Source organism: Astyanax mexicanus, chromosome 20 (assembly GCF_023375975.1).
Source record: "Astyanax mexicanus isolate ESR-SI-001 chromosome 20, AstMex3_surface, whole genome shotgun sequence".
NCBI lineage: Eukaryota > Metazoa > Chordata > Actinopteri > Characiformes > Acestrorhamphidae > Astyanax > Astyanax mexicanus.
In genome coordinates, this window is record NC_064427.1 from 36,371,088 (window position 1) to 36,398,350 (window position 27,263).

Sequence of the window (27,263 nt, forward strand, 5' to 3'; positions counted from 1 at the left end):
TGGTAGATGTACGTTAGTATATTTGGATAGCATAAATAACTGTATCATAAAAAAAAGTTATGGCTTTGTATAGAGGGAATTACAAACTGCTTTTGTATTATTATTTTTGTAAATAATGTTAATATTAATTGTTGTATTTATTGTTATTATTTTTTCATTTAAACAGTTTATTTAATGCACATAAAACACCCAAAAACAGATTCACTATTTAAAAAAAAAAACACGAGAAATAATTAAATTGTGTAGGTCAGCACATGCGCAGTGCCCGTAGGAAGCACAAAAAGTACAGGGTTGCCAGTTTCGCGGTTTTTTAAACGTTAAGTAAAAATAAAATGTTAAAGTCTCTGAAGAAAGACAGGATTCAGCTCTTGCTCATGATTATTCATACATGCAAATATATCAGCTCTGATTGCCTAACAGCACTGCTAATGTTAATGTTTTAAAAATATGTTTGTAAAATACATTATGATAACCATTTTTTTTTACAAGCCACTACGTTTTTTCTTATTAAGTAAACTGCTATTTAATTATTTTGAAATACTTCGTAATTTTTATTGAAAAACCAATTCATTATTTTAAGATAATTAGTGGTTATTTGAATATATATATATATATATATATATATATATATATATATATATATATATATTTTTTTTTTTTGCTTAGTTGTTATCTCAAAATAACCACTTAATCTCTCAGGACAACAACATAGTATCTTAAAATAATGACTCAATATAATCACCTAGTATCTCAATACAATTACATAGTATCTCAATATAAAGACTTTGTATCTCAAAAATCTGACTTACTATTTCATACTATTAAAATGACATGTATCTCAAAATAATGGCTTTATTTCTTCTCAAAACAATTAACGTTAACGTTACTTAGTATTTTTAAAAAATGAGTATTTCAAAATGAACACTTAGTATCTGAAAATAATAATTCAGTATCTCAAAATAATGAGATAATATCTCAAAATAAACACTTAGTATCTGAAAATAACGACTTAGTATTTCAAAATAATTATATAGTATCGGAAAATAACGTCTTAGAATCTCAAAATAATCATAAAGCACAAACGGAGGTTAAAGGAGGTAAAATTATGGTTTGTGCTTGACCTGGCAACCCAGAGGAAGTGCTGCGCTGTGATGGCTGGAGCGTGGAGGAGCTGGTAGGCTTCCAGAACATACCACCAGACCTGCGGCTTTACACCGACCCTCAGCACCGTGTTCCCGGCCACTTCACCGCCGCTGTAGCTCCATAATGTCTCTCCTCTGTTATAATAAAGGCTGCGGACAACGGTTTGACCTCGAGAACAATCCTGACGGTGAGTTTATGGGCTTGGAAGATGCTAACGCTAGCTAACATAGTGTAGTTTACAGCAGGTTGCGAGGCAGTTAGCTGGAAGAGTTAGCTAGCTAGCTTAGCTAGTTAGCTGTCTAAGCTAAGCTAACGGTAGTCGTGTGTATGGAGTATGGAGTATGGAGTAGTCTCTCTATGGAGAGTTAAAGGGGCAGGATACATTTGGTACTTTGAATTTAAGTTTTAGCTGGCTAACAACCAAGTGTCACTGTTTTACTATTGTTTATTTTTTAATGAAAGCTCTCCCAGTTAGCTGGCTAGCTTAGCCATACAGCTAGCTACACATCCAGATGTATTCTTAAGGAAACAAGTTATTTGCCTACATTTAAAGCTAATATTTTATCCTTAATTTAAATTATTAGCTAGTTATTTATCTAACTGAACATCCAAAAACTATTATTATCTCAGCTGCCTCCTGTTGGCTTGTTGATAACACTAAGCTCTCCATTCACAGATGCTTGTACTTATCACCCAGGAGTGCCAGTTTTCCATGATGCACTCAAGGTAAGACTAGAACAAGAAGGCAAATTATGTTAGAAAAAGGCATTTATGGCTATTTAACATTGTGTAATAACTGTAATTTTTTCTCTTAAGGGCTGGTCGTGTTGTAAAAGACGAACCACTGACTTCTCAGATTTCCTTAGTATTGCTGTGAGTAAATAAATCATCACTTTTTTTTAACCTTTTCTTTTTTTTTTTCTTTTTTTTTCCCATTTTCTCCCCAATTTACACGGCCAATTACCCAAACCTACTCATTAGGACTATCCCTACTCTAATCGGTTCTGATACAGACATCTTGTCAGGATTCATACAGTCATGAAAACCCTGGAAAAAGTCATGGAGTTTGAAAATAGCAATTTCCAGGCCTGGATACGTTTTGAAAAAAATAAAAATACCCAGAAATAAAAAAAAAACAAATGTTTCCATTTATTAGGGGTGTATCGTATCGTATGTGATAATATCGCCAAAAAATGTATATATCATGAACGATATTATACCCTGAAATATCGTGCCATATTACCCACCCCTAATTACCTAATTTAGCAAAAGAAAAATTGACACTGTTCTTATTGCTCATGATATATCTACTAGAGACAAATTATATCTGTCCGGTATCATTTATTTTACTTAAATCTTGGATATTTGTAGATATTTGGAGTGCATTATCATGACATTCTGGATCATTGACTTCTGTTACAAATCTGATAAAATTATTTTTTTTTAATAACTCAGCTAGCCATATCATATTGCTTGTAATAATAAAGTTCTAAATAATTTAAATAATAATTGTCATATCGCCAAAAATATTGTTACCGTGAAAATACCATGAAATATTGTGATATTGTTTTAGAGCCATATCGCCCACCCCTACCATTTATTGACTGTTTTGTTTTTTAAAAAAGAACTTTATGTTGGGGTAAATTTGTCAAATCTCATCGCATTAGCTATCTGTCTATGTGGGTCCTATTCAGACTGGAGTTTTAGCTTCAACTATAACTAAATTCACACAGTGAGAGAAGAATGCTGATTTAATGCTGTCTGGCTTCATTTAGACAAATATAAGGGAGAGACGTTCAAACTGTGCAGAAATGTTATTCAGCTAGTAAAATGGGACATTTTAAAGTGTTTTCAATTTGTTTTAGGTAAGATATAGGCCTATTGCAACCAGTGTTGACTTGTATTTTTAGTTTTAAGTTTTAATGATGTTTTAAAAATCATATGGTCATTAAAATTTGCCACGAAGGCTTGGGGAAAGTAAAAAATTATTTTTTAAAAATGTATAAACCCTGCTTGTGTGGAGAGAGCATCATCTACCCACTCAGAGAGAGTAAGGCAAATTGTGCTCTCTCAGGGCTCCGGTAGCTGATGGCAAGCTACATGTGCAGGATTTGAACCGGCGATCTCCTGATCAAAGTGGCAGCGCTTAGCCCGCTGGACCTGGTACTGACAATTTCTGTATTTCTCTAAGGGTTGTACAAAAGGACCTCATAACCAGGAGAAGCCCCCCGAACCTGTCAAGCCAGAGGTGAAGTCATCTGGAGAAAAGAAGGATGTGGACGATCTTAAACCAAAGTTTAACGAGTCGATCATCCAAGCACCAAAACCAGCTGAGGCCATTCGACGGCCAAGGTGGGCAATGTTCTCCAACAACGCTTTATGTAAACAATTCACGTTTTAGGTGTAGCGTCTCTAGTATAATGGGTACAAACTACTTTTATATAATTTTACAAACTGTTCCTTTGTCGTGCCTGCAGTCCAGATGAACCTATCTCAAGACTGCCACAGAAGGTCACGGCTTCACTTAAACAAGCTCTAGAAAAACTCCGGTTGTCTGATAATGCAACGGACAAAAAAGGTGAGCGGTTTTCACCCTATTTTCCCCACATACATTCTTCCTGTTTGTACAGCCATAAATCCTGGTAGGGTTGACACGGTAATCAATTGGCACAAAAGCTACTACAATGCCCTGGTAATTGCCAGGAGGACTGAGGAGAAGCTGATGGATAACAGCCAGCAAGGTGGAACTTTTTTGCGGCAATTTAGGTTTTAGTGTTGGTTTTACTTTTGAAAATCCCACAGGAGTGTATTTTATACACAGTTCTAGAGTGAAATAGCAGAAATCCGCAGTGTGTGTGTGTGTATGGCTGCTTCCATGAGGCAGCACAGACAGCAGAATGTCACAGGACATACTTTAAAATACTGTTTACTGATTAACCAGAGGTTAATTTTTATTTATTTATTAAATTTTTCATTGTAAATCAATACTGAAGTCATTCAGTCTATAAAGTAACACAAGAAGTCATGCAATAAACTTAAGGGTGTTAAACAAAATACTGCATTTAGGTGCTCTTATTTGACATGCTGTAAACTCGTCTTCCTTTTCTGGGGAGTCCTGATGAGAGCCAGTTCCATCATAGTGTTTTGATGGTCTTTGTGGCTGCACTTTCAAAGTTCTTTAAGCTTTTTGGATTGACTGACCTTTAATTCTTAAAAAATTTTTTTCCCTTTACTTAGTTGAGCAGTTCTTGCCATTATATGGATTAGGACATTACTCAAATAGAGCTATTTACTGTATGCTAACTCAACACCTGACAAGGGACAGCTGTTAACTGGAAGTTATTCCAGGTCACTCTACCTCATAAAACTGACTGAGAAAATGACAAGATGTACAAAGCTGTCATCTAAGCAAAAAAGAAAATTGTTTTGTTTACCAATTAATTCTGTATGGTTTTCTTCTTTGTTTGGATGAATTTAGTATTAATCTATAATGCGTAAAATATTTTTATATAACTTTTTAAAAATAAAAAACACTGACTTTAAGGTGTTTCCTGTATATGTCTCTGCGCCCTTTAAAAGCTGTGGAAAGTTCCTTACAGCACTCTGTCTCACATATGAAGTCTGTAAGTGATGTACACTGAAAATGCTGAGTGCACCACAGGACACTTTGTGACTGTGTTTTGCTGTTTTACAGAAGAGGAAGGGGATGAAATTAAGATTGGAACGTCTTGCAAGAATGGAGGATGCACAAAAGTATTGTATTTATCTCTAGGATATCCTTCTCTAAACTTGTAAATATTTATGTTATTATCTTTTGTTAAATATCATTGTTTTTCCTCAGACCTTTAGTGGATTAGAGAGCAATGAAGAAGTCTGCTCATATCATGCTGGATTCCCTATCTTCCACGAAGGGTAAACGGCTCACTCGTACAATAATATCTTGAGTAACCTGTGTTTAATACTGTATGAGATGAAGTCAGATTGTTTTTGCCTTCTAATTTGTTTTGTCTTGTGTTTTTTTGTTCTGTCCTTCTAAGGATGAAATACTGGAGCTGCTGCAAGAGGAAAACATCTGACTTCAACGCTTTTCTCTCACAAGAGGGATGTACCAAAGGGACGCATCTGTGGCGCAAGAAGGACTCGGTTTGTTTGAATCTGTAATTTGTATGCTGTGAGAGTCTGTTATGCCATTTCATCCAGTACTTATCAGATTGAAAGTGAGAAGTTTGTGGAAATCTGTTCTTTGAGATTTTTCTCACATGACTGGACATGAATCTGAAAAAGATGAGAAATCTCATTGTGCAAATTTCTGTCGAAGTGAAGCTTTAGACATTGCTTCCCAAGCATCTTGTATTAACAGAGGTTTCAAAAGTATTCACGTACGTTACTCAACAAGATTAATAGACATTAGGGTTTAAAACATCTGTAGAATTTCATGTATCAACTCAAGCTTTTTACTCAAGTGTACTGGTTTAAAAAAATACTTAAAAGTATAAAAGTAAAAGCAATGGAAAGAGAAAAATCACCATGCATGGATGCAAATATAATAAATTAAAAAAACTTAGTTAAGACATTTAGCTCAAGTTCTCTTTAGTCTTTGCCACAGATCATCTTCACTCTAGACTACTGTATTTTTCACACTATAAAGCACCAGATTATAAGGTGCACCATTAATAAATGTCTATTTTCTGGTCTATTTTCATAAACAAGTTGCACTGAATTATAAGGCACATTATGCGACACTAGTAAGAAACAGGGGTGTCTCCATGTTTTCCTTCTAATTCAGCAGGTCTCGCTGCTGGGTGGCGAGACCTGTAAAGCAAAGCTAAGCTAGGTTAACAAAACTGTAATTCATAAAAACTTTATTTAAAAATCAAATGAACGCTAGATGTTAAACTACACTGATTTCTCTCCTGAAAACTGTTTATTTTGGGTGAGTAAAGCGCTTCTGTTTATTTACAGTAAGCTTAGAATTGCAAATTTCCAGTAAGGCTAGCTGCAGTTAGTGGCTAATGCCGCCTGCCAGAGCTACACTAAGAAACCCTGAGTGTTCTAGTAAGCCAGGGCAATATATAGCTAGTGTTTCGTCTCATGTAGCTTTTTAATACGGTAAATGCACAGGCTACAGGCCGATAATACTTACCTCTAAATGGAAAAAGACTTAGGGCAGTTAGTGGGTAAAGCTAAAGATGTTTCAGCAGTGCTAGCTGGGGTTAGCAGCAGGCTACAGGCTGATAATACTCACCTCTGAACGGCAAAAGAGCTAGCACTTAGCGTTGTTAGCGGCTAATTCTAATGCTGTTCCAGCAGTGCTAGCCAGGGCTAGCAGCACGCTACAGGCCAATAATGCTTACCTCTGAACAGCAAAAGAGCCTGTGCTTAGCGTGGTTAGTGGCTAATGCTAGTACTGTTCTAACATTTCTAGCTGGGGTTAGCAGCAGACTACAGTCCAATAATACTCACCTCTGAACGGCAAAAGAGCTAGCGGTTAGCAGCCAATGCTAATCCTGCTCCAGCAGTGCTAGCCGGGCTTAACAGCAGACTACAGGCCGATAATACTCACCTCTAAACGGCAAAAGAGCTAACGCGACTAACAGCTAATGCTAATCCTGCTCCAGTCTCGAGTCTTGGTGCTGGAGAACTAAACTGAACCTCCTGTATAACGCTGAGAACAAGGTGAAATGCAAGAAGTGAAGCTATTTTTAAAATGTAAGTAGTAGAAAGTTCAGATAATTGTGTAAAAATGTAAGAATAGTGAAGTATAGATAACCAAAATATGTACTTAAGTAAGATAATGAAGTATTTGTTCTTCATTACGTGTCACCTCTGTGTATTAATGAATTAATTTTGATGTTTGTTAACAGGGTAAAAAGGTTGTGCCATGCAGGTTTGACTGGCACCAAACAGGAGGTCAGGTCACCATAACCGTCTATGCGAAAAACTCCGTCCCTGAACTGAGCTATGTGGACGGGAACAGTACCAATGTGAGTCTATAGTTTATGTATATGTTACAGCGAAAGTGAATTGTGCTAGCTGCTTCATTATAGTTATTTTGTCTGCTTTAATACCTTTTATTTAGTCCTTCAGCGTTTACTAATTAATCATTACTAATCTTTATTTGGGCTGTAATGATTTGTCAATATAATCGTCAGTGTAGATTGTTTAAATTTGTCTACTACAAATTTCATTGTCGATTCATTGTCACCATTGCTGGTGACAAAAGCGCAACGGGAAATGTGTAAATGACTCACTCACCTAGTTTACACTCAACTCAGTCTGTGTCTCCAAAAGTGCCCAAACACATTAGATCACGTATTTAATGATTAAATATCAGTACTTTTCATGTTTAAACAACATCCAGACGTTTAAATGCCTTTTAAATCTCATGTTCAGCTGCATCAATAGTTTTTGGAGATGGAGGACATGGCAGAAATAATTATTGACTAATCAAAAAATAATCATCAGATTAGTCGACTGCCAAAATAATCATTAGTTGCAGCCATAATCTTTATTAATTCCATCTCAAACATTTTGTCACTGCTCTGCAAAAACCTTACATCTCCAAAATGGCAACTTTTATAGAGGGAAAGACCTGTTTAACTTTCAGTGAAAGTCAATATATATTTTTTTTTATTCCAAGTCATTTTGTAGCATTTCTCTTGGTCAGTTTTATATATTTTTTTTAAAGTCAAAAAGTAAAGAACAGGAACTGGAGATCCATGGTTTTTGCATGACCGCGCTGATCTATAAAATATCCATTAGAAAAAGTACATCAAGGGGATATAAAGCAGTATACAAATTTACAAGGAACTAATAAATAAGGCACTTGAGTTATAAGTTGGCAGAAGTGCAAAAACATGTTCACTAAAGGAGCAGCATGTAGTTGTCAGTGAGGAGCAGCAGTGGTTATACATTATTACTGTTCAGTAATGCTGGGAGCTCAATTCCTGTGTGTAATTTCGTAGTTTTCCCTGAAATTGAAAATCTTCTTTTCAGAGTCTTGTGACATAATTCCACGTAACATTTCTCTGTTGTTTATGACTGTGGTTTAGAATATTGTAATTTCTGTGATGCATTACACAGACAAACTTTCATTATAGTTCCATGATGCTGGCAGCTGCAGTCCTGATTGTAGCTTTATTAAAAAGGTGCTAATTTATAGACAGTCTTTGACACTTTGCTCTAGTGAAGGTTTTGGTTTAGTGTTTCAGTTACTGAGGGCTTCTATACAAATGAATGCAGGCACAGCGTGATTTTTACTGCTTCTTTTAAAACACCTGCTGGATTTCCACTCTTCAGAAGATCTGACCTTCAGTTCTATAGTGAGGTCATTCAGAAAGTGTGATATTGTAAACTAGAGGCGACCATATGCTTTGAGATTCAACAGAAGCCACTTTTTTGAAGTATCTTAAGAAATGCAAGGATTGTATTTTATTACTAGTTTTGAAAAGAAAACTGTACAATTGTTATTTAGGTAAAACCTGCTGAAAGTAAGCATGTCAGCTAATTCATGTGAATGGGATTCCTAGCTACAAAACATAATGGTCAATGCTAATATTCTAAGGCTGTCCACGACCAAGGATTTTGTTGGTCGACCAGTGGCCGTCATTTACTCCAACTAATCGACTAATCGACCCCCAACACTATCCCCCCACAACCCCCCATAAAAAAATAAAAAATATATATTTTGACCGGGATACACATCTGTGAAGTTTTATCTTTAATGCCGGGTTGCCGCGTCTATGCTAATTTACCACCAGTGTTGGGCACCTTACTTTAAAAAAGTGATTTGTTATAGTTACTAGTTACTCCTCCAAAAAAGTAACTAACTTACTAACGGAGTTACTCCACTATAACTATTAGCAGTAAAAGTAACTATTGCATTACATTTTGTTATTCGCCCCGTAAAAAAATAACAAAAGAAAATCAATTATGTATTTACTATTATTATTAGAAAAATAACAAACGAAAATAAACCCAAAATGTTGACAAAAATATAATCTAACGAATAAAAAAAAAAAAAAAAACGAAATTCACCACACAACCAAAGAAAATGACTAAGACCGAAAAAACGGAAAAACAAACACGCGTTTGGGGATTAAATTAAACAAACCAAATTGAAAGGAAAAAATTATATATAAACAAAACAAAAGAATGGACAAAAACAACAATCTAATGTGTGCCCTGCAACGAACTTACCCCAGGACGGGTTACGAGATAACTGATCGGCGCACAGCACCATGTTCGCGGCATTGCCGTGTACGAGAGCGACCCTTTTTTCAGCGGGGATTCTAAACTGCCATTACTTCGCTGAGTCGCTCTGCTATGTTAGCAGCTGTGTGGCTCACTCCCAACTCTTTAGTTTCCAGCACGAATGAATGCAGTCACCAGTTATCAGAAATAAAATGCGCGGTGACAGTCATGTAACTTTCCATCTGGTTAGATATCCATATATCCGTTGTGGAGCTGAGTGCTTTACAGTTTTCGATCTCGTCCTGAAGTGTTTGTTTTGTTGTGCTGTATTTGCTCTTAAAAGCAAGCATCACTGTTTCACGTCCTGGCAGGCTGTATCCGGGCTCGAGGCATTAAATTAGATTTTTAAATCCCTCACCACTGACGATATTCACAGGTCGCATGTCCAGCGTCAGCTATTTTGTCAGTTATGTAGTGATCCCATATTTTAGAGCTCCTTCCAGACATGGCCAGAATGCCTTCTGTCCTTGTCAAACAAATCACCAACGGCAAATTCGTGTCACGTCTTCCTTTGTCACGCCGTTGAAATTAAAAGTCCCAGAAGTGCTTTGACAAGAGCAGCTTTTTTTCCTGCGACCAATCGACCAATGGAATTTGGTCGACTAGTTATTTTTTTGGTCGACCAACGATTAATCGATTATTTGCCGTCAGCCCTATAATATTCGATAAGAGGCAGGTTATATGAAACTAACATTTTATCACTCTATTTCAGGGTATGCTTGCAATATGACAAAACATTGAATGTTTAAAAGTTAATTTCAAGATGATGATCTAAGGAATATTAAAGTATTAATCATTATAAATATGTATTTCATACATTCAGTAGAAACAAATGTTTGTCTATTTCAAAAACAGTAGCTTACCAAGATCCTGATTTATTATAAAATAAAAATAGTGTAACAAAATATAACAAATATAAAATAATAAAATTCTACTTCAGAACTAAAAAAGTGCAGGATATTTAGTGCATGTAACAATGGAAACAATAAAGTAAATATCAAAACAAATACAAAATAGACTGCTTTAAATAATATTGTGATATCGCAATATAGAATTTTATTTATTGTGTCAGGTAGTGATATTGCATTCGATACGGCACACCTCTAAACATGTATATCAAGACTACAGCATTATTTGCAAAATACAGTACTTTGTCATTTTGTGTTATTTTGTTTATTAATTTATTTATGTATTTATTTGTTTAATCTTTTAGCAGGGACTGTGCATATTTTCACATTGATTTAAATGTGCCAATGTTGGATAATGAGCTCATTTTAATTCCTCCAGAAACCAAATTATTTCCACACAAATCTCTTTTGGAATTAAGCTGGACGCTAACGGTAACCTAATAGTATCGTATTGGGTGCAGTTTTTTTGTATCACAGATTAAATAGTTTTGACTATTGTATAAATGAGATCATGTAAAAATGATCACAAGCCATCAAACCAAGTTGAACTCCTTAAATTTTGCACCAGGAGTAAAGGCATAAAGTTATCCAAAAGCAGTGTGTAAGACTGGTGGAGGGGAACATGATGCCAAGATGCATGAAAACTGTGATTAAAAACCATCAGGATTATTCCACCAAATATTGATTTCTGAACTCTTAAAACTTTATGAATATGAACTTATGAACTTTGCATTATTTGAGGTCTGAAAGCTCTGCATCTTTTTGTTATTTCAGCAGTTATTTTCTCATTTTCTGCAAATAAATGCTTTTATAAATAAATATTTGTATTTGAAATTATTTGTGATTTGGGAGAAATGTTGTCTGTAGTTTATAGAATAAAACAACAATGTTCATTTTACTCAAACATAAACCTATAAATAGCAAAATCAGAGAAACTAGTTCAGAAACTGATGTGGAGTTGTGCATCACTCAGATCACTTCAGGAGGTAATCTAAGATGCATTTGAGCTACATTACAGCAGTAAATTAAACACATTAATCTCTCCAAAACACATTCAACCACCAAACCTACTCTCCGTAAAACCAAAGTACCAGTAATTGCTAAGCAATCAGATTTCAGTCTAACCAGAGGTGCACTTGACCAAGTAAAGTACATGTTGCTAAGATCCTATCAGGAAACAATCCTGTAGGAAACAGGTGTTGAGAACATAATTTATCTTATATTTTGAATAAATTGAAATAAGTGCTTTAAAATAACACTTGACCAGTGTTTTGCAGAGTCTGAGTTTAAAGAGGGGAACTGCTATAAATGCAGATGCAATGAGACAGAAGTGACAAACAGCAGCAGCCATGCATTTCATACAATTATTGTCCCCAAATGGACCATTGCACCTGTTTAGTACATTGTGAGAATCACTTTAAATTCCAGACCAGGTTTTACAACAGCACAGAGGGCTGTAAATCTGTAATGAATGTGTTTACTTCTTATTCTTAGTCATTTTACTGATATATTTATTTGTAAACATTATTAAAGTTTAACAAATAAAAAAGGAGAATCACTGTTAATGCTGACTGAGCCAAAGCATAGACTTTTTATCATTAAATTTGATTATTGTGTGTCCCGAAGTAACCAGTGTAAAAATTAAAAAGCCTTCCACACACCCAAAGACACTCAAATCTATTCTCTCTCTCTGTTTCAGCTGGATATTCACATTATATTTGATGGTGAGCAGGAGTTTGAACAGAAGATCATCTTATGGGGGGTAAGTGCTTAAACTGACACCTAGATTATCATGGCATGACCTTGTTTAGAATGGGGTTGTCCCTATCAGGATATTTGCTCCCAATCAGATCTGAGCCGAGCCTCTTAATGCTAAGTATCAGCCAATATCTGTATCAGCCAATCTTTGTGCTTGTTTAAATAATACAGCCACACAGTTTAGACAGGATGTGCAGCTGATTTAATATTAAATCAAGTAAATTCACTTTTATTTTTAGTAGCAGTTTGTATACAGAGACATTCTGAACTGACATATTTAGTTTAGTAGTGACTACAGTTTATTTTTTGTTGCCTAAAGTAGGGAGGTGATTGTGCTGGGATTTTTTGGGGTGTTAACATTAGCCTTCACTTCACTTCTTGCTTAAAAACAAAGAAAGGCATGTTTTTGAAAGTTTTTACAATGTATTTATATTCTTTCACAGATGTTTGTTTTTTTTATTCTTTATTTTAAGACAATCATATCTCAGCATGTATACATCATCCAAATTTATTTTTTTTTGGCTAGTTTGACATGCTCCGCGACGTGCTCCCTGACTCTGACCAATAGGAAGCCAGAGCATTCTGTGGTGCTCAGATGTAAAAACAGGAAAAGAAAGCGGCACAGTGCTCCTGCAGTTCACTGGACCAGAAAAACAGAAGAATAATCTAATAATCATTTAATAATCTACTTCTTCCATAAAAAAAAAATTGTTTACAGGCACTGAAACCTAAGTAGTTACATCTTTACCATACCTTAAGTTCTCTCTGGAGTACAAAAAGTGCTTCCATCATGCAAAGGGCTTCTGTAGCCGTGATTCTCAGATTCTATGACCTACAAACTCCTGCAAGGACGCGGACGATGATTGTTGGTAGTGTTGCCAGTCCCCCGAGAACGACGCAAAATGAAGATAACTGACATAGTGAAAATCGTGAGGAACAAAAATGTCGTGTAGTCTGAGCTTGGCATTATAGGGGTGGGGGGGAAGTTTTTGATTCTTAAGTACATCTTGATTCGGACGTGGATGATTGTGATTCGATTCACAATTGGCAAAAACGACGAGGACCTGCCAAACCTGTAGATATGCATTTTGTGTAACAGGCATGCATTTTGATCTCCTAGTACGTAGAACTGCAATGATAGTCAATATAATTGACTATGTTGGTTATAAAAATTCCTTGACTCCAAACGTTTATCGTTGGCTAATCGTTAATTTGCAACACTACACACAGGAGACATGTGTCTCCAAAATTGCCCAAACACAACAGATTAAACTTTTTCTCACTTAAAGCTCCACTAGGTAGGATTGAGATTTTGATCTCGTGGGCTCCCCCTACAGTTGTGGAGTGTAATAAATGTTTCAGGCGGATTAGTTTCTCTTTCTCCTTTTTTTGGCTTTCACAGACATATTCGGTCTCTTTCCAGCTTCTGCCAGAGCGTCTGCATGTTAGTTTGTAAAGAATGAACCAGTAGTCCTTGTAGAACTGTTAGAACTAAAGGTCGGAAAGCAGGTCGCAGTTCTCGCGAGCGTTGGTCGCGGCCGCCTCGGAAAACTTAGTCTGGTTTGAGCTCAGAGGAGCTCCGGCACAGACACGAGAGCACCGCTATTCCTCCTATTACACCTCAATGCAGCGCTGCAGTGAGTTTTAAGCTGTCATTTTACTTCTTTAAAAAGATAAAAAATCAAGAAAATCCTACCTAGTGCTGCTTTAATATCAGCACTTTCCACATTTAAAGGACAATGTTCTGGACATTTGACACACATTTAAATCCCATGTTTAGCTGTGTCTATTGATTTGAAGTGAAGACGCAGAAAACTTTTACTAGGCGCTGTACCCACAGCAAAGAAATCCAGTATAGAAGAAAAGGATGCATCGAGATTTAATATATCGTATTGCAGTCCTCTGAATCATATTCGAATCAATGCATAAGATGTCTTTCCACCCCTACTCTGTTCTTAACTGGGATTAAGATAGCCGATATGCTTCAAAATATGCCTGAAACCGCCCCAGTTCGGAGATCCCTCGTTTTACTGTAGTAATTCTTAATAACCATACTTAGAGCTGGTCAATAATTTGTAGAGAATGTTTTGGTAATGGTGATATCATTTTTAAGCCTGTTTTTGATATTTCCATATCCATTTTTCACACCATTTTATATTGTTCATGCGGATATCCGAATTATACTGTAACAACTAAAAATAAGAAAATAAATCTATTGCTGTGTCACTTTTGGCCAAATAGTTCAACCCTTATAATATGTATATCTTGGTCTCTTAGCCTAAGTCTAACTTTTTTTAATTCTTCACATCACAGGTCATCAATGCCACTAAAAGCACAATGAACATGATGGCTACTAAGATCGAGATTGTGCTGAAGAAAGCTGAGCCGATGTTTTGGGCACGGCTAGACCTCCCGTTGGTGACCAGTCTGCCCAAAGAGAAGGAGAAGAAGAAAGAGAGTGATAGTGAAGATGATGATGATGACGACGACGATGATGATTAAACAAACATGCAGAGCAGCACTGAAGTACTGTATTAAATCTTCAACCCAACCCCATGATGCAAGATAAATCCAGGAAGATGAGCTACATTGATATGATGATGCATGAAAGCATTTCCTTCTGTGAAGACTGCAGATTTTTTTGTTCTTTTTACACGTCCTTATTTCGTTGCAGGTTGCAACACGCCAGTGCTTTTTAGCTTTTCTTCACATTCCAAAGAATAGAAAATTTGAAATTACTGTAATGATTGTATTTGGTTTTAAGAGTGGTGGTTTGATGCTTTACACCAGTCAGGCCCTTTTCTACAGTAGACTACTCAACATGAACTTGAAAAATGATTCCAGCAGCAAGTCTTCAAATCTGGACATTGTATCTAGTTCCTACAGTTTTCTATGATCAGTTAGTTAGATAATCTGCTGATGTATCTCTACTTATGCTGTGTTCCATTACCTCAGAATTAAGATATTTGGACCTGAGAATGATGTCACGCTCAGGTTGACAGCGTTACAGTTAAACATTCCAATAATTTTACACTGTTTTAAAAACATTTCCAAATAAACAGTTAGCTGGAGACTTCAAAGTTCGATGTGTTATGTGGCAAAACCAACCGATTTATTTGTCTTAATTTATCATTGTTAATAATAAATTAAAGTATATTTTTAACATCCAAAATGAAATGCCCACAGATAAGAATTGTACAGTACTGTGTGTACAGTTGATTTAATGACTAATGCTAATAAAATATCCTTTAAGCATCGTCATCGCAAGGGGCACAAAGGGCAATGTTTTGATTCTTGACACTAGACACAATACTAGATACACAGCGCTGTCTCTGTGTCTTTGTAAGTGACAGGCTGCTGCTGCTGCCTGAGAAGTGGGAGTGGGAGTGGGAGTGCGATGGTGGGCAGGAGTAAACACGAGGTAACCGCATGGCCTCAATCAACATGGTAGGGCACGTGCTTGTAAATGCATGTGGCGAAAGCTGTGCACCTCAGTCACGTTTCACGCTTCTACTCCGAGAAAAACACACTTATTTACCTTTTAAAAGGTTTTGAGTGCTCGCCGCTGACTCAGCTCTTGATCGGTCCGAATGTGAGACAGCACATTTGCAATATAACATTTTTCTAATATCGTGCAGCCCTATAATAAACTGTATTAAACTCAGCAACCTTTTGGTTTGTTGCAGAAATCTTGCATTGTGCACTGTGGAATGCTAAAGTTTGCTTGACTTTCTGAGTAGGGAATTTAACTTGTGCAGCATTTCAATTGAGGAATACTGCTTGGAAATTAGAAATTGCAATATGCCAGTGGTACTCAAATGTTTAACGCAATGTACCACCAATGATCAAATCAAAACATAAAAGTAATTTGTAAATGCCGTATTCTTTGTAAGCCAGAAAGCTTGAGACAGAGGTAAATAACAGGAACATGAGAGAATGTACTACAGAGTCTCAGACATCCCATGTTGCAGAAAAAAAATTACCCTCGGACTTGGGTTTGGTGGAAGCCATGTTGCTTCTTCTCTTGGCTAGTAATGCACCAACACACCAGGAGGGTGAAGACTAACACATGCCTCCCCCGACACATGTGAAGCTTCTTTTCGAGCTGCTGCTGAAAAGAAGGCTGTGAGGCTACATTACCGAGTAGCCTCACAGCGCTAACGACTCGGTTCTGATACATCAGCTCACAGAGGCCCTGTGCTGCAGAGATCACCCTAGGAGTGATGTGGCAGCGTGATGGCAAAGCTGCATGAGTGGGAGTTCCGGCGGCGACCTCCCGCTCATAGTGGCAGAGCTTTAGACCGCTGGACCACGCAGCGCCCTATCATTCATATATTGTGCGGGTCATCTGGTGTACCACCCTAAAATGCTTTATGTTCCACCAGAGGTACACGTACCACAGTTTGAGAACCTCTACAATATGCAGGTTGAAATGGAACACAGCATTAGCACTTAAGAGTCCAGCACTGCTTGGTGTTTATCCTGGTCTTATAGTACAAATATATATTATGTATAGTAAATTATAATTTGCTGTGCGCAGCAAGAAAACATGGAGGTCTAAAAAAACATGTCCAGTTTTTTATATACATGTATTTCTACTGGCTTTTTAGGCACAACTGAAGTCCACTATGTGTTTTATGTTACAACGTCCAGAAGCAGAAACTGGATACAGGGTCCAGATCTGAAGACTGTTTCTATGCTTCTGTCTCATTGTCAGTCCTTTTTGTACATTTCCACTCAAGCTCCTCTATAATTTAAAGTATCATGCCTCTATGACTTGACCATTATCAACTTATTAAAAGTTGCAGAAGTCCCACTATCTCTTACGCATCTTCATTTTTTAATTTTAGGAAATGGTTAATCAAGGCATCTCAGACAGATCGCCAGATTAGTTGATTAGTTAATTCGTAAATATATTTTGTTTTATGTGCCAAAAGTAAAATGAGAAAAAAACACAACTAAAGTTCTAATAACCAAGTTAGAATGCATAATGCAAAAGAAAATACGCTGTTGAGTGAAATGTAAAATATGATGTGCATATAGCATCTTAAGTAGGCCTGTCAAAATAATAATGTTGTAGACTTATCGTACAATATATGGACAAACCCTCAATTATCCATTAATTTTTGCCAACCTTGATATATTGATATGTGTGTACCACACTGTGGTACATATTTAGAATGAAGAGCCTTTTTAAAGATAATGAGCCAATATGAAAAATTAGTTTAAGTGCTTTAATTTTATTTGTTTAAACAAACCTGAACCCAAAATATGTTCCTGTGGCAGAAAAATATAGCAATGATATTATAATCTATTATAAAATCTATACAAAATTTAAATCCAATTAAATTAAAATATCTAATTGCTTTGGTAATTTTTAATTATATATATGTTTTAATTTATGTTCAATATTGCCCATTTTATTTCACAAGCCGTCCCTAAACAGTCAAATAAACATGACATAAGTGTTTTAAATAATATTAAATTAGTAATAGCTTTTACTTTGCCTCATTGGCTCTTGTGCTCCCATGTCCTAATATCTGAATACATTTATTTTTCCAATACAGTGGGCGGACTCTACTGTTTCATTGGCTTGTGGACCCTTTCATTGGCTGGTTCATTGGTCATTTTCTGATAGACAAACGTCTCAATTAATGTGCAACAAAACCTTTAAAAAAAGGAAAGGCATGATCTCCATTGTAATGGACGCAGAGTCTGGGTGGTTAAGATTTAAATCACTTTAAAATAATGTTAAACATTCATGCTACTGTGTTATCATTTTACCAGTGGTCATAAATAGTCTTAAAATTACTATAAAAATATTAATTTATCAATTGTAATGTGTTTGTAGTGTTAGTTGGGCTGAGTTCGGTTCTTGTATGTCCCTGGGGTAGAAGCTGTTCTCAAGTCTGTTCTTTAAAACCAGGAAGCTTAAAAGAAAAAAAAAAAACTTTTCTCACTCTAAGGCACACTGTATTATAAGGCGCTCTATTAATGAATGTATTTTCTGAGCTCTTTTCATACATAAGGCACACTGGATTATAGGGCGCATTTTAAGAGACACTATAGAGAACTTCTAATTCAGCAGGTCTCACCGCTGGGTGGTGGTGAGGGGGTAGAAAATGAAGTAAAGCTAATCTCAGTAAACAAAACTAATTGAAAAAGACTTACTTTTAAAGTCAATCGAGCACTGGATGCTAATCTTCACAGATTTCTCTCCTGAAAACTGTTAGCAGTTAGTGGCTAATGCTACTTCACGCTAATGGAGAACTAACTGCTCATTACAATCTGACTGGTAAAATTCATACACAAGGCATTCTGACGATTTTAGGGAAAATTAAAAGATTTTAAATGCGTCTGATAGTGCACAAAATCTTTAGCAATGTAAATTGGGTCAGGATTTGCAAATTTTCTAGGAAATGTTGGTTTTAAGCCCTATTGACTGCTGTTGTATCTTGATCTATATTTGTTGCTAAAGATTCCATCCATCCATCCATCGTTACATATTTGCATGTAACATGACATGCACAAACAAAGTTATAGTACAGTCCAGTACATATGATGCATACAATGCATAGTAAATGAAGAATTAGTGTGCACACTTTTAGGGATAAATGATCTGGAAACATCCCTGTTTGCAGCAGGACAGGAGCAGTCTGCTGGCTCAGTGTCCTCCTCTTTGTGTAATGTTTAATAGAGTGTGTAGGAGGGGATCTTCTTGATCAATGACATCTTTTCAAGTATCCTCCTCTCTGCTACATTCTCCACTGTGTCCAATTTAGCCACAAGAACTGAGCCAGCCTTCCTATGATTTTGTTCAGTCTGTTATTGTTCTTTGCTGTTATTGTCCTGCTCCAGTACACAACGCCAAAAAATAACTCTTACCAAATAACCAGAAGTAAATTCTCTGGCCCTTTTTGTGAATAGTTATGTTACATTCGTATCCCTAATTTGTTTTACATAGAGACACAGATACACTCTTGCCAAAAGCTTTTCCTTTTTTGGCAAGGTTTTCCACAAGGTTTAGGAGTGTGTTTATGCTTAGCACAATGCTGTCAAACAAGTACCTTTCACCGGGCAACTGCCAAACCTGGACTCGTCCAACGAGAACTATGATTTACTCCATCTCCAGAAAATATGTCTTCACTGCTCTAGCTTTACACCACTGCATCTGATTTGCATTGCATTGCTGGGTGGTGGTTTGTTTGGATTTTGGCCAAAATGTGCTATGCAACTCCATTAGTAAACCACAAAGATAAGGTCCCCTTTTTAAAAGTAATGGACACTGGGTCATGTTTTCCAATAAAAATCTCTTTAGCCCCCCTGACTTCAGACTGTGCATAATAAGGCTTGTTACCCTAAATTAATCAGCCCTGACCGAGACAAAACTTATATTGTTAAAAGACATTACAGGCATACCAATTAGTGTACCTGGCTGTGTGAGATTAAAACCATCATCCAGGTTCTCTAAAGCAATTCTGATAAACGAAATGAAGTGAAATAAACAGTAAAACTGTTCTAAGTGCAAGGCATGTCCATTCAGGATAGTTGTACTTTTTGGCCTATTGCATACACAACAGATCAAACCAACATCAATATACTGCCAAAATATATATTTATTTATACAAAACCAACATGCATAAAAAAGTAATCAAAAATCAAATCTTCTTTGGACTTCAGTTGGTCCAAAAACAAAGTCAGTTTCAGTTGCCTCAGTTTTCAAGCATTCATCTGCAGCATCCTGCATTTAAAAAAATAATAATAATACATTAAAATAACTTGCATCACAGATAGGAAAAAAAAAAAGTTTACAGTAGATCAAGCACATTAAAATAAAAGTCCTGAACCCACCTCACTGAAGTATTTTTCAATGAGTGCTTGAGCAGCACGATACACAGTATTGTTTTCATGGTTCTGGAGGAGTTCAATGCGATCCAGTCCACCCAGCTCTTCCACAAGCAGGCAAAGCTTTTCCACTTCTCCAAGCTTCTCAGCAGCCTACAGACACCAAAGTAGAAGCTCAATCAATTGCTCAACCAGAAAGCACTTAATTTGATTTCATAAAAAGGCAAGTGCTGGCATTTTTATTTAGAGGCTTAACACCAAGCTGATCTGGCATTGAAAACAGTCAGATTACATTTAACCTCTTAAGCTCCAAGCCTATTTTTACCAATTTCCACCTGAAATTACATACTCACATTTGAAGGCCTTTCACTCTATTAAATAATTCACAGGCAATTTTATGAATTAATATTACTTCTACTATAGAAACAGAAAATCGCAGTGTTTCTTGAACAGAGCTCTGCCTGCCCAATGTGAACTCTCTGGCAGTCGGACTCTGTGGCCGACCAGCCCCCACCTTCCCTTTCAGCTGGCAGAACCTGGTTGGCTTACAGAGCTCCTTTACATATCGTCGTGTCCAGTAGGCTTTGCTCTGTTAGTAAGTGGGTGGGACTTGGTGGAGCTGCCAATAATACGCTTTTAATAAAGCGTTAATTTTTACTTTTTTTTTATGCCTCAAATTATTTCAGGCACTGGTTGGATATAAATGAGGGTTACTGTCGACTGGATTGATTTTCTTAAGTTTGGAGGCATTTTAAAAAAGGTAAGAGTGTGAGCTAAGTGCTCAAGGGTCCTACAGATCCTACAGCAAAACGGGTCACAGTTCCGTAATCCAGAGAGGCAGACGGTTCGAATGGTGTATAACATGTCCACATTCAATCAAATATGGATGTACGAAAAACGCAAATATGAAAATTATGATTCATAATCATAAGCAAGGCAAATTTTGCCCCCTAAATGTTTATTTCCTGAAAGGAGATACTAATTGGGCTAATTGGGTGTCTATATTGAACCTATAATTATTCATAAACAGCGAGATATTAATTACATTTGGGCGTGTTTAGGAGGTTAATCAAGTCTTGGAAAGAAGCCCAAAAAAATTGTGTTAATCACAACATCCAAAAGTAAGCTCCCAGCTCCTGTACATTGCTAATACCCTGCATGGCAAGCTTACCAAGAAAATGTTATTGATGGCATCCAGAATGACCAACACAGTCTTGGCATCTTTGACAGTGAGAAGATTTAAGATGGCTTCCAGGCCTCCACACTTGACGAGTTGGACTACCTGCTCCACAGTCCCTCCACTGGTGTAGTTGGTGACTGCCCAGACGGCTTCCCTCTGAGTTTTAAAGTCAGCCTGAAAGATACGTGCAGCAAAAATAATTCAGAAAAGCCAAGCATGGGAATACTGGGGGAATAATTGAGAATTGAAATGGAATTGGTCTCCATAGGTTTAGACCAAATGTGGATTATAGATATAAAATATCATACAAATGCCATATTTTTTGCACTATTAAAAGGTTCCAGATAAGGAGCACCATCAATAAACATCTATTTACTGGTCTAGTTTTACACAGCTAAGCTAGCAGCTAAGCTAAAGCTAAGTTAAGTAAACAAAACTAATTCTTAAACTTTCTCAGACAAGTCAAACCAGCACTGGATATTAATCTACGCAGATTTCCCTCCTGAAACTGTTCATTTGAGTGAGTAAAGCACTTCCATTTGGTTACAGTAATCTTAAATTTCCAGATTTCCACCAAGACTAGAGCATTAGCAGCTAACTGCTCTTGCCGCCTAACAGAGCTACACTGAGGAATCCTGAGTGTTCCAGTAAGCCAGGGCGATATTAGCTAGCACTCACCTCTCACCTCAAAAATCAGGCGCCTAGCAGGTAATGCTAATACTGCTGGATAACTACACTGAAAATTATGTACAACACTGCATTTCAGCAGTGGCTGAAATTTACTGCTCCTTCATACCTGGTCGGTAAAATTCATTAAATTATCTTAAATGCACCTTATAGTACAAAAAACTACACAAATCCACATTTAAGCCTTCAACACCTACATTCTTCAGTAGGTCCACAAGGGGGGACAGCAGTCCACATGTGATTAGCTGCTGGATCTGTGGGCGTGGTCCAGCTGCAATGTTGGAAACAGCCCAAGCTGCCTCCTTTTGGACATTGGGTTTGGGATGGCGCATTAGTTTAGGCAAGGCAGTCAGCACCCCTGCATCAATGGCTGCCTGGGTTTGTACATCTGAACCACTCACAATGTTCCCAATAGAGCGCAGTGCTGGAGTCTGGTTTTAGGAAATAAAAGGGTGTAGTAAGATACACATTTGTCAAAATTATACAGGAGATTGGAGAACATTTCACTCCACAAATTTCACTCCTCCAGTTCTTACCACAACTGCAAGCTCCTCAAAGGTCAGCAGCTCAACCAGCCGTGGAAGGATTCCAGTTTTAATTATAACATCAATCCGCTCATTGGGTCCATCAGTGAGGTAGGAGATTGCCCAGCATGCGTCCGACAAGACAGACTTGTCACTATGATGAAGTAGCTGTATAATGGAAGGCAGCATCTGCTGGACAGCAGAGAAGCGTGGGAAGGGGTTCTTGTTCCTGCACAGGTTCGAGAGGGTCCATGTCAAGTTGCGGAGGTACCCGACCTGGAACGGAAAAAGTAGTCTCATTTACTCCTGGTTTTATGGCTAAATCTGAAAAACATATGCAGACAGGCTTACTGGAGCATCAGGTGTTAGGCGAGCCAGTAGAGCAGGGATCACGTTGCAGTCTATAAGTGCATCTCTATATGACGGGCCGTCACCTACAGTAAGAAGGCAAGCAGACAGTCAGTCATCCTTACAGAGGTAAAGAGAAAAGAGGGAGCAAGTGAGCCATAACTGGCCATTTTAAAAATAAAGATTTACACTGGTTTAAAAATGTACATTGCTGGCAAATGCTCAAACCTTGAATGTAGAAAACACCCAGTCTTATATATCACTTACTCTGAACGCTGTCCAGCTATTAGCCATCTAATTAGGCCATTTTCTTGATGCTACCACTACTGTTCAGCATCGGCTATGAATTATTCAGGATCTAAATGATTAGTGAGTACCCAAAAAAAAATGCTATGGATTCTGCACACAAGTAGAGAATACAAACTGAACTAACAGCTGTTAAAATATACACTACAGTTCAGTTATGGGTACAGAAGTCCATTTATGACAGATCCATTCCTAAGGGGCACAAGCCAAAATTAAGACAAATTGGCCCAAACTACTCTCACCAGGGCATCAATTAAATATTCTGCACACATAGTGGAGATCTTACTGAAGTCTAACATTTTCTCCAAGGTTGCACACTCATAAGTCTGATAATCTAACTGAGGCCAAAATTGGAGTGGAAAGCTACCACACTCAACAAGAAAGTAAACCAACCATCATAATCAAGATCCTCTATGGCCAATGGCTAACGATTTAAATGGATTCAACCATTTAAAGGAAAGGGGGAAGGTCTGGCAGCATGGCAGCCCTGTATGGACTAATTGTACCTCACTTAATGGAGAGAATCAACATGAGGGAATTCCTCATGTTAAACAGAAAAGCATTGATCTTTATTAATATGCAAGAATTTGAGCCCTATCTGCATGTATATATTGCATTAATAGATTAAGTACACTATATAGGGAGAAAGGTATTAGAGTTAGTTTTCATACATCTTCCTACTTTTGAGTTAAAAAAAATAAATAAATAAAGCTCATTTGTAAATAAATATATCCAGCTACAGGACAACAGGGCCCAGATGAACAGATTTAGCAGAATAATCCTTCAAAAGCTGTAGCTATCCAAGAACAAAAATTCAACAGGAAATGGTTGTAAACAAGTGGCATTTTTTTTGTTCTCAGTCAAATGGCTCAAGCAGGTGACTGGTATTACCTGCAATGTTGCCCAGGGCCCAGACTGCCTGTTCACTTATGTTGAGCATAGGTGAGGCCAATAGCGAAATGAAGGCAGGCACTGCTCCGTGTTCCACCACCTGCTGCGTGTGCCAAGAGGTTCCTGATGCCACATTGGTGAGGGACCAAGCAGCCTCAAACTGCAGAGTGGGATTATCGTTCCTGCTCAAGAACTCCACGAATCGGGACAACAGCCCAGCCTCCACAACCTCCTTCAGTGGAGGGTTCCTTTCCCGAGAGAGTAGTTTCCTGCGCGGACAGGAAAACACGGAATGAAGACAGGAGATGACCACTGAATAAAACAAGATTTATCATAAAAAAAAATAAAATAATAAATAAATAAAATATTTTTCCACATTAAACAGAATAAGTTTATAAGAGCTGCTGTACCTGGCCGTCTGACAACCCTGAGTCTGTCTCTCTGGACAGTCACTGTTAACATTCTCAATAATCTCCTGAATTGTTGCAGAAATTACCTAAAACATAGAAAAAGGATGTTAAGAAACTGTACAAGCAATGCATTCATGGTAACTGTGACAAACATAGATGAAGAAATCTACAACCTGTTGGTTGTCAGTGTTGTATTCTGGTGACAGGGGCTCTTCCACAGGCTGAAACTCAATGTTTCTTCTCTTTAGGATACTCTCCACCCTCTGTGCTTTACGGAGTTCAACACACTCAGCAACTCTGCGTTCACGCATTTTCTTTAAGAACAAAGGGGGAGAAAGTTCATAAAAATCAGGCTAATTATATTAGTATTATATAGCTTAGATAAAATTCTATGAACACTTAAATGCTTAAGAGGTGAGAATGTAATTGTGTTTAACAAATCTATAAGAAGAATTTAAAAACCACCATAATTAAACTTGTTCCCATTTAAAGAAATAAAAAAATAAATTTACTGTGTTGTGTTTTTAAAAGATCCACACTTTACATCTTTATTTCTAATCAGCTCAGTGGTAATGCATTTTAACCAGTTCAGCAGTTCTTATAGGAACAGCAAAATCTGGATTCTTCTCAGATAAAGACCTAGAAATCTAATAAACCCAATAAAGTGAGCAGGATTGCACCTCAGCAATCTGATCTCAGCATAAGTAACTATATGCTCATTTGAAATTCCGTCAGATTTCTAATGCAACAGGTTTTCCCTATTATGTGATAATCACAGCCGACTGATCTTATTTAACACTGTTTCTACAGAGAGAGGGGATGAGTAGGGCGAGGTCAGGAATGAACCCGATATGTAACCCCAAAAGCAGGATTTATAATTTTTCTGTATTCAAAACATCACTGGAAAGGCAAGTGGAATATATTCTGTTTGTATTCATTTTCACTTTTGCGCTTCTGTTGCAGGGGAAGATTTGATGCATCTTTTCCCACACTAATATTGTACTTGGCTGTAGACAAATGTGTGGGCATTCAGGTTAGAACCTTAAGATAAAATACTGAATGCATGCATGTAAAGAGGTCTGTAATTGTTTGGAGCAAGGCCGTGGTTGTAAACATTTTAGCTGCTCTGTTTGCAATGCAAACAAAAGCGGCTCACATTTTCTTTTGTAGAGTAAGTTTAAGCCACATTCATAAGGAACAAATTGTGGGATGGGCTGTAGCCATGAACAATTTAAGATTTTTTTTGCCAAGAAGCATTGTTGTAATGATTATTGTTAATAAATAATCTACCAAACACTAATTTCCTTCCTTTTTGTAATAGTTTTATATTCTTGACATAACTCATAACCCATTTCCAACACTTACCAGTGGGTCCTTGCCCTTGTTTTTGAACTTGGACAGGCGTTTATCGGTCAGGTTTTCAGTAGGCATTGTGCAGGTTTACCTTGCGAGGCAAAAAGCCCAAAAATAAACAGATAAAACGACCTACACACAAAACTTTACAAATAAAGAGACGCTAAAGACCAACAACAGCCTTCTACTCCAACCACACCTCTACTAACTGAATTTCAACAAGCTTCTCCCCCTAAAACTTAAATTAGGCTCAAACACACACAGGTGAGGCAAATTACAGACAATTAAAGTTTATCAGAGACTCTCTACAGACGAGAATACCCACTTCAATAAACTCGTCTGTGTTTGATGCACCACTAGAGGGCGCTCACAAGTGAGCCCAAAATGAATGGGTTCCTATGGAGCAATGTAGCAAAATCATATTTTTTAAAGGTTTAATAATTTTATACTTAAAAGAAATGTACTTATTGTCTCAATACAGAACAATATCAAACGTTCAGTACAGAAGATATAATTTTAAAAGCTTTCAAACTGCAGTTATAAGCCTTTTTAAACTCAGTGCTAATGCTAGCTAACTCAGTGCTAATGCTAGCTAATTAGGTAGCGCACTAAGTTAATCATTCAGCTCACAGTAGCAGTAAAACCAGTTTGCTGCCGAAAATTGGAAACATATATGTATATTTTCTTTGCTTTTATCGCGAACTACGTCATCCAACTTTCCAAAATTACTGTACAGTGCATTACTGGCTGATAATGTCACTCAAAAAATGCCTCTCAGCCAATCAAATTGCAGGGTCGGAACTAACTAAGGCATAGTAAAAAAAATTAAATATTGTTTTTTTGAATCCTCGTTTTATGTTTATAACTAATTTTGTGTACCCTAACTGTGTGAACACAGGGATATACATGGTCTGTTAAATGTATATATACACCTGATCATCTTATGGACCCATTTAAGAACTGTTAGCTCTGCTGGTCTTAATTTGAATAGTTCACCACATGAAATGGAAAGTTTATCATCTCATACAGCTTTGTGTTTACAAGGATTAGCCTACACAGCATTAATGGATTAACCTCTATTTCAATTATACACGAGAACTGTATGCTAAATGTCAAAGATTATTAAATATATACAGAAGTATACATCATCCAGACTATGAAGAAACATATAATGCATCATGTAGTAAATTTAAAAGTGTTAAATCAACCAAAATACTCTGTGAAGCATTTATATGGGCTCTTATCCGGGGTGCTGTTAACTTAGTTCTGTTTCTGAGGCTGGTCTTCCTTTCCTGGGCCGGTCCTGATGAGAGCCAGTTTCATCATAACATTTGGTATATAGAATATTACTCAAATAGAACTATTCACTGAATTTATCAACTCTACCTCTTCACAACTTTACAACTGATGCTCTCAAACATTAATTAAGAGGTAAAGTAACTCTTGATGAGTTCAGCACAGCTGTTAACTGAAAGCCATTCCAGATGACTCTACCTCATAAAACTGACTGAGAAAAGAAAAAGCCAAGATGTGTAAAATACTTTGAAGAATCTAAAATGTAAAAAATATTCTGGTTTAACATATTTTTGTTTGCTAAATAATTCTGGATGTTTTCTTTATAGTTTGGATGACTTTAAAATTAATCTACAAGGCAGAA

At 36.9% G+C, this 27,263-nt stretch overlaps 2 protein-coding genes across 2 annotated transcripts; one reads left to right on the plus strand and one right to left on the minus strand.

Moving 5' to 3' along the window:
• The first annotated feature begins 1,128 nt into the window (after window positions 1–1,128).
• Window positions 1,129–16,881, plus strand: chordc1b (cysteine and histidine-rich domain (CHORD) containing 1b). Its single transcript, XM_022681425.2, has 11 exons — window positions 1,129–1,330; window positions 1,820–1,869; window positions 1,960–2,016; window positions 3,335–3,495; window positions 3,621–3,721; window positions 4,838–4,896; window positions 4,985–5,055; window positions 5,181–5,286; window positions 7,008–7,127; window positions 12,004–12,066; window positions 14,376–16,881. Exons 1-11 carry the CDS (start codon window positions 1,267–1,269, stop codon window positions 14,562–14,564), a joined length of 1,041 nt encoding a protein of 346 aa, XP_022537146.2. The 5' UTR covers window positions 1,129–1,266; the 3' UTR covers window positions 14,565–16,881.
• Window positions 16,882–19,660: 2,779 nt separating this feature from the next.
• On the minus strand, window positions 19,661–25,821 carry kpna7 (karyopherin alpha 7 (importin alpha 8)). The gene is made up of 10 exons (XM_007247264.4): window positions 25,619–25,821; window positions 24,427–24,567; window positions 24,254–24,339; window positions 23,844–24,112; window positions 22,650–22,732; window positions 22,311–22,574; window positions 21,972–22,205; window positions 21,079–21,261; window positions 19,914–20,060; window positions 19,661–19,803 (listed from the first exon to the last, which is right to left on the minus strand). The coding sequence occupies exons 1-10, from the start codon at window positions 25,682–25,684 to the stop codon at window positions 19,714–19,716; spliced, it is 1,563 nt and encodes a 520-aa protein (XP_007247326.1). The 5' UTR covers window positions 25,685–25,821; the 3' UTR covers window positions 19,661–19,713.
• Between the last annotated feature and the right edge of the window lie 1,442 nt (window positions 25,822–27,263).

Coding starts and splice junctions, on each gene's coding strand:
- chordc1b (XM_022681425.2), top strand. CDS start 1,267: ATGTCTCTCCTCTGTTATAATAAAGGCTGCGGACAACGGTTTGACCTC. Junction 1,870..1,959: donor TTTTCCATGATGCACTCAAG/GTAAGACTAGAA, acceptor TTTTCTCTTAAG/GGCTGGTCGTGTTGTAAAAG. Junction 4,897..4,984: donor AGAATGGAGGATGCACAAAA/GTATTGTATTTA, acceptor GTTTTTCCTCAG/ACCTTTAGTGGATTAGAGAG.
- kpna7 (XM_007247264.4), bottom strand. CDS start 25,684: ATGCCTACTGAAAACCTGACCGATAAACGCCTGTCCAAGTTCAAAAAC. Junction 24,113..24,253: donor CAGGGTTGTCAGACGGCCAG/GTACAGCAGCTC, acceptor CTGTCCGCGCAG/GAAACTACTCTCTCGGGAAA. Junction 19,804..19,913: donor TTGAAAAATACTTCAGTGAG/GTGGGTTCAGGA, acceptor TTTTAAATGCAG/GATGCTGCAGATGAATGCTT.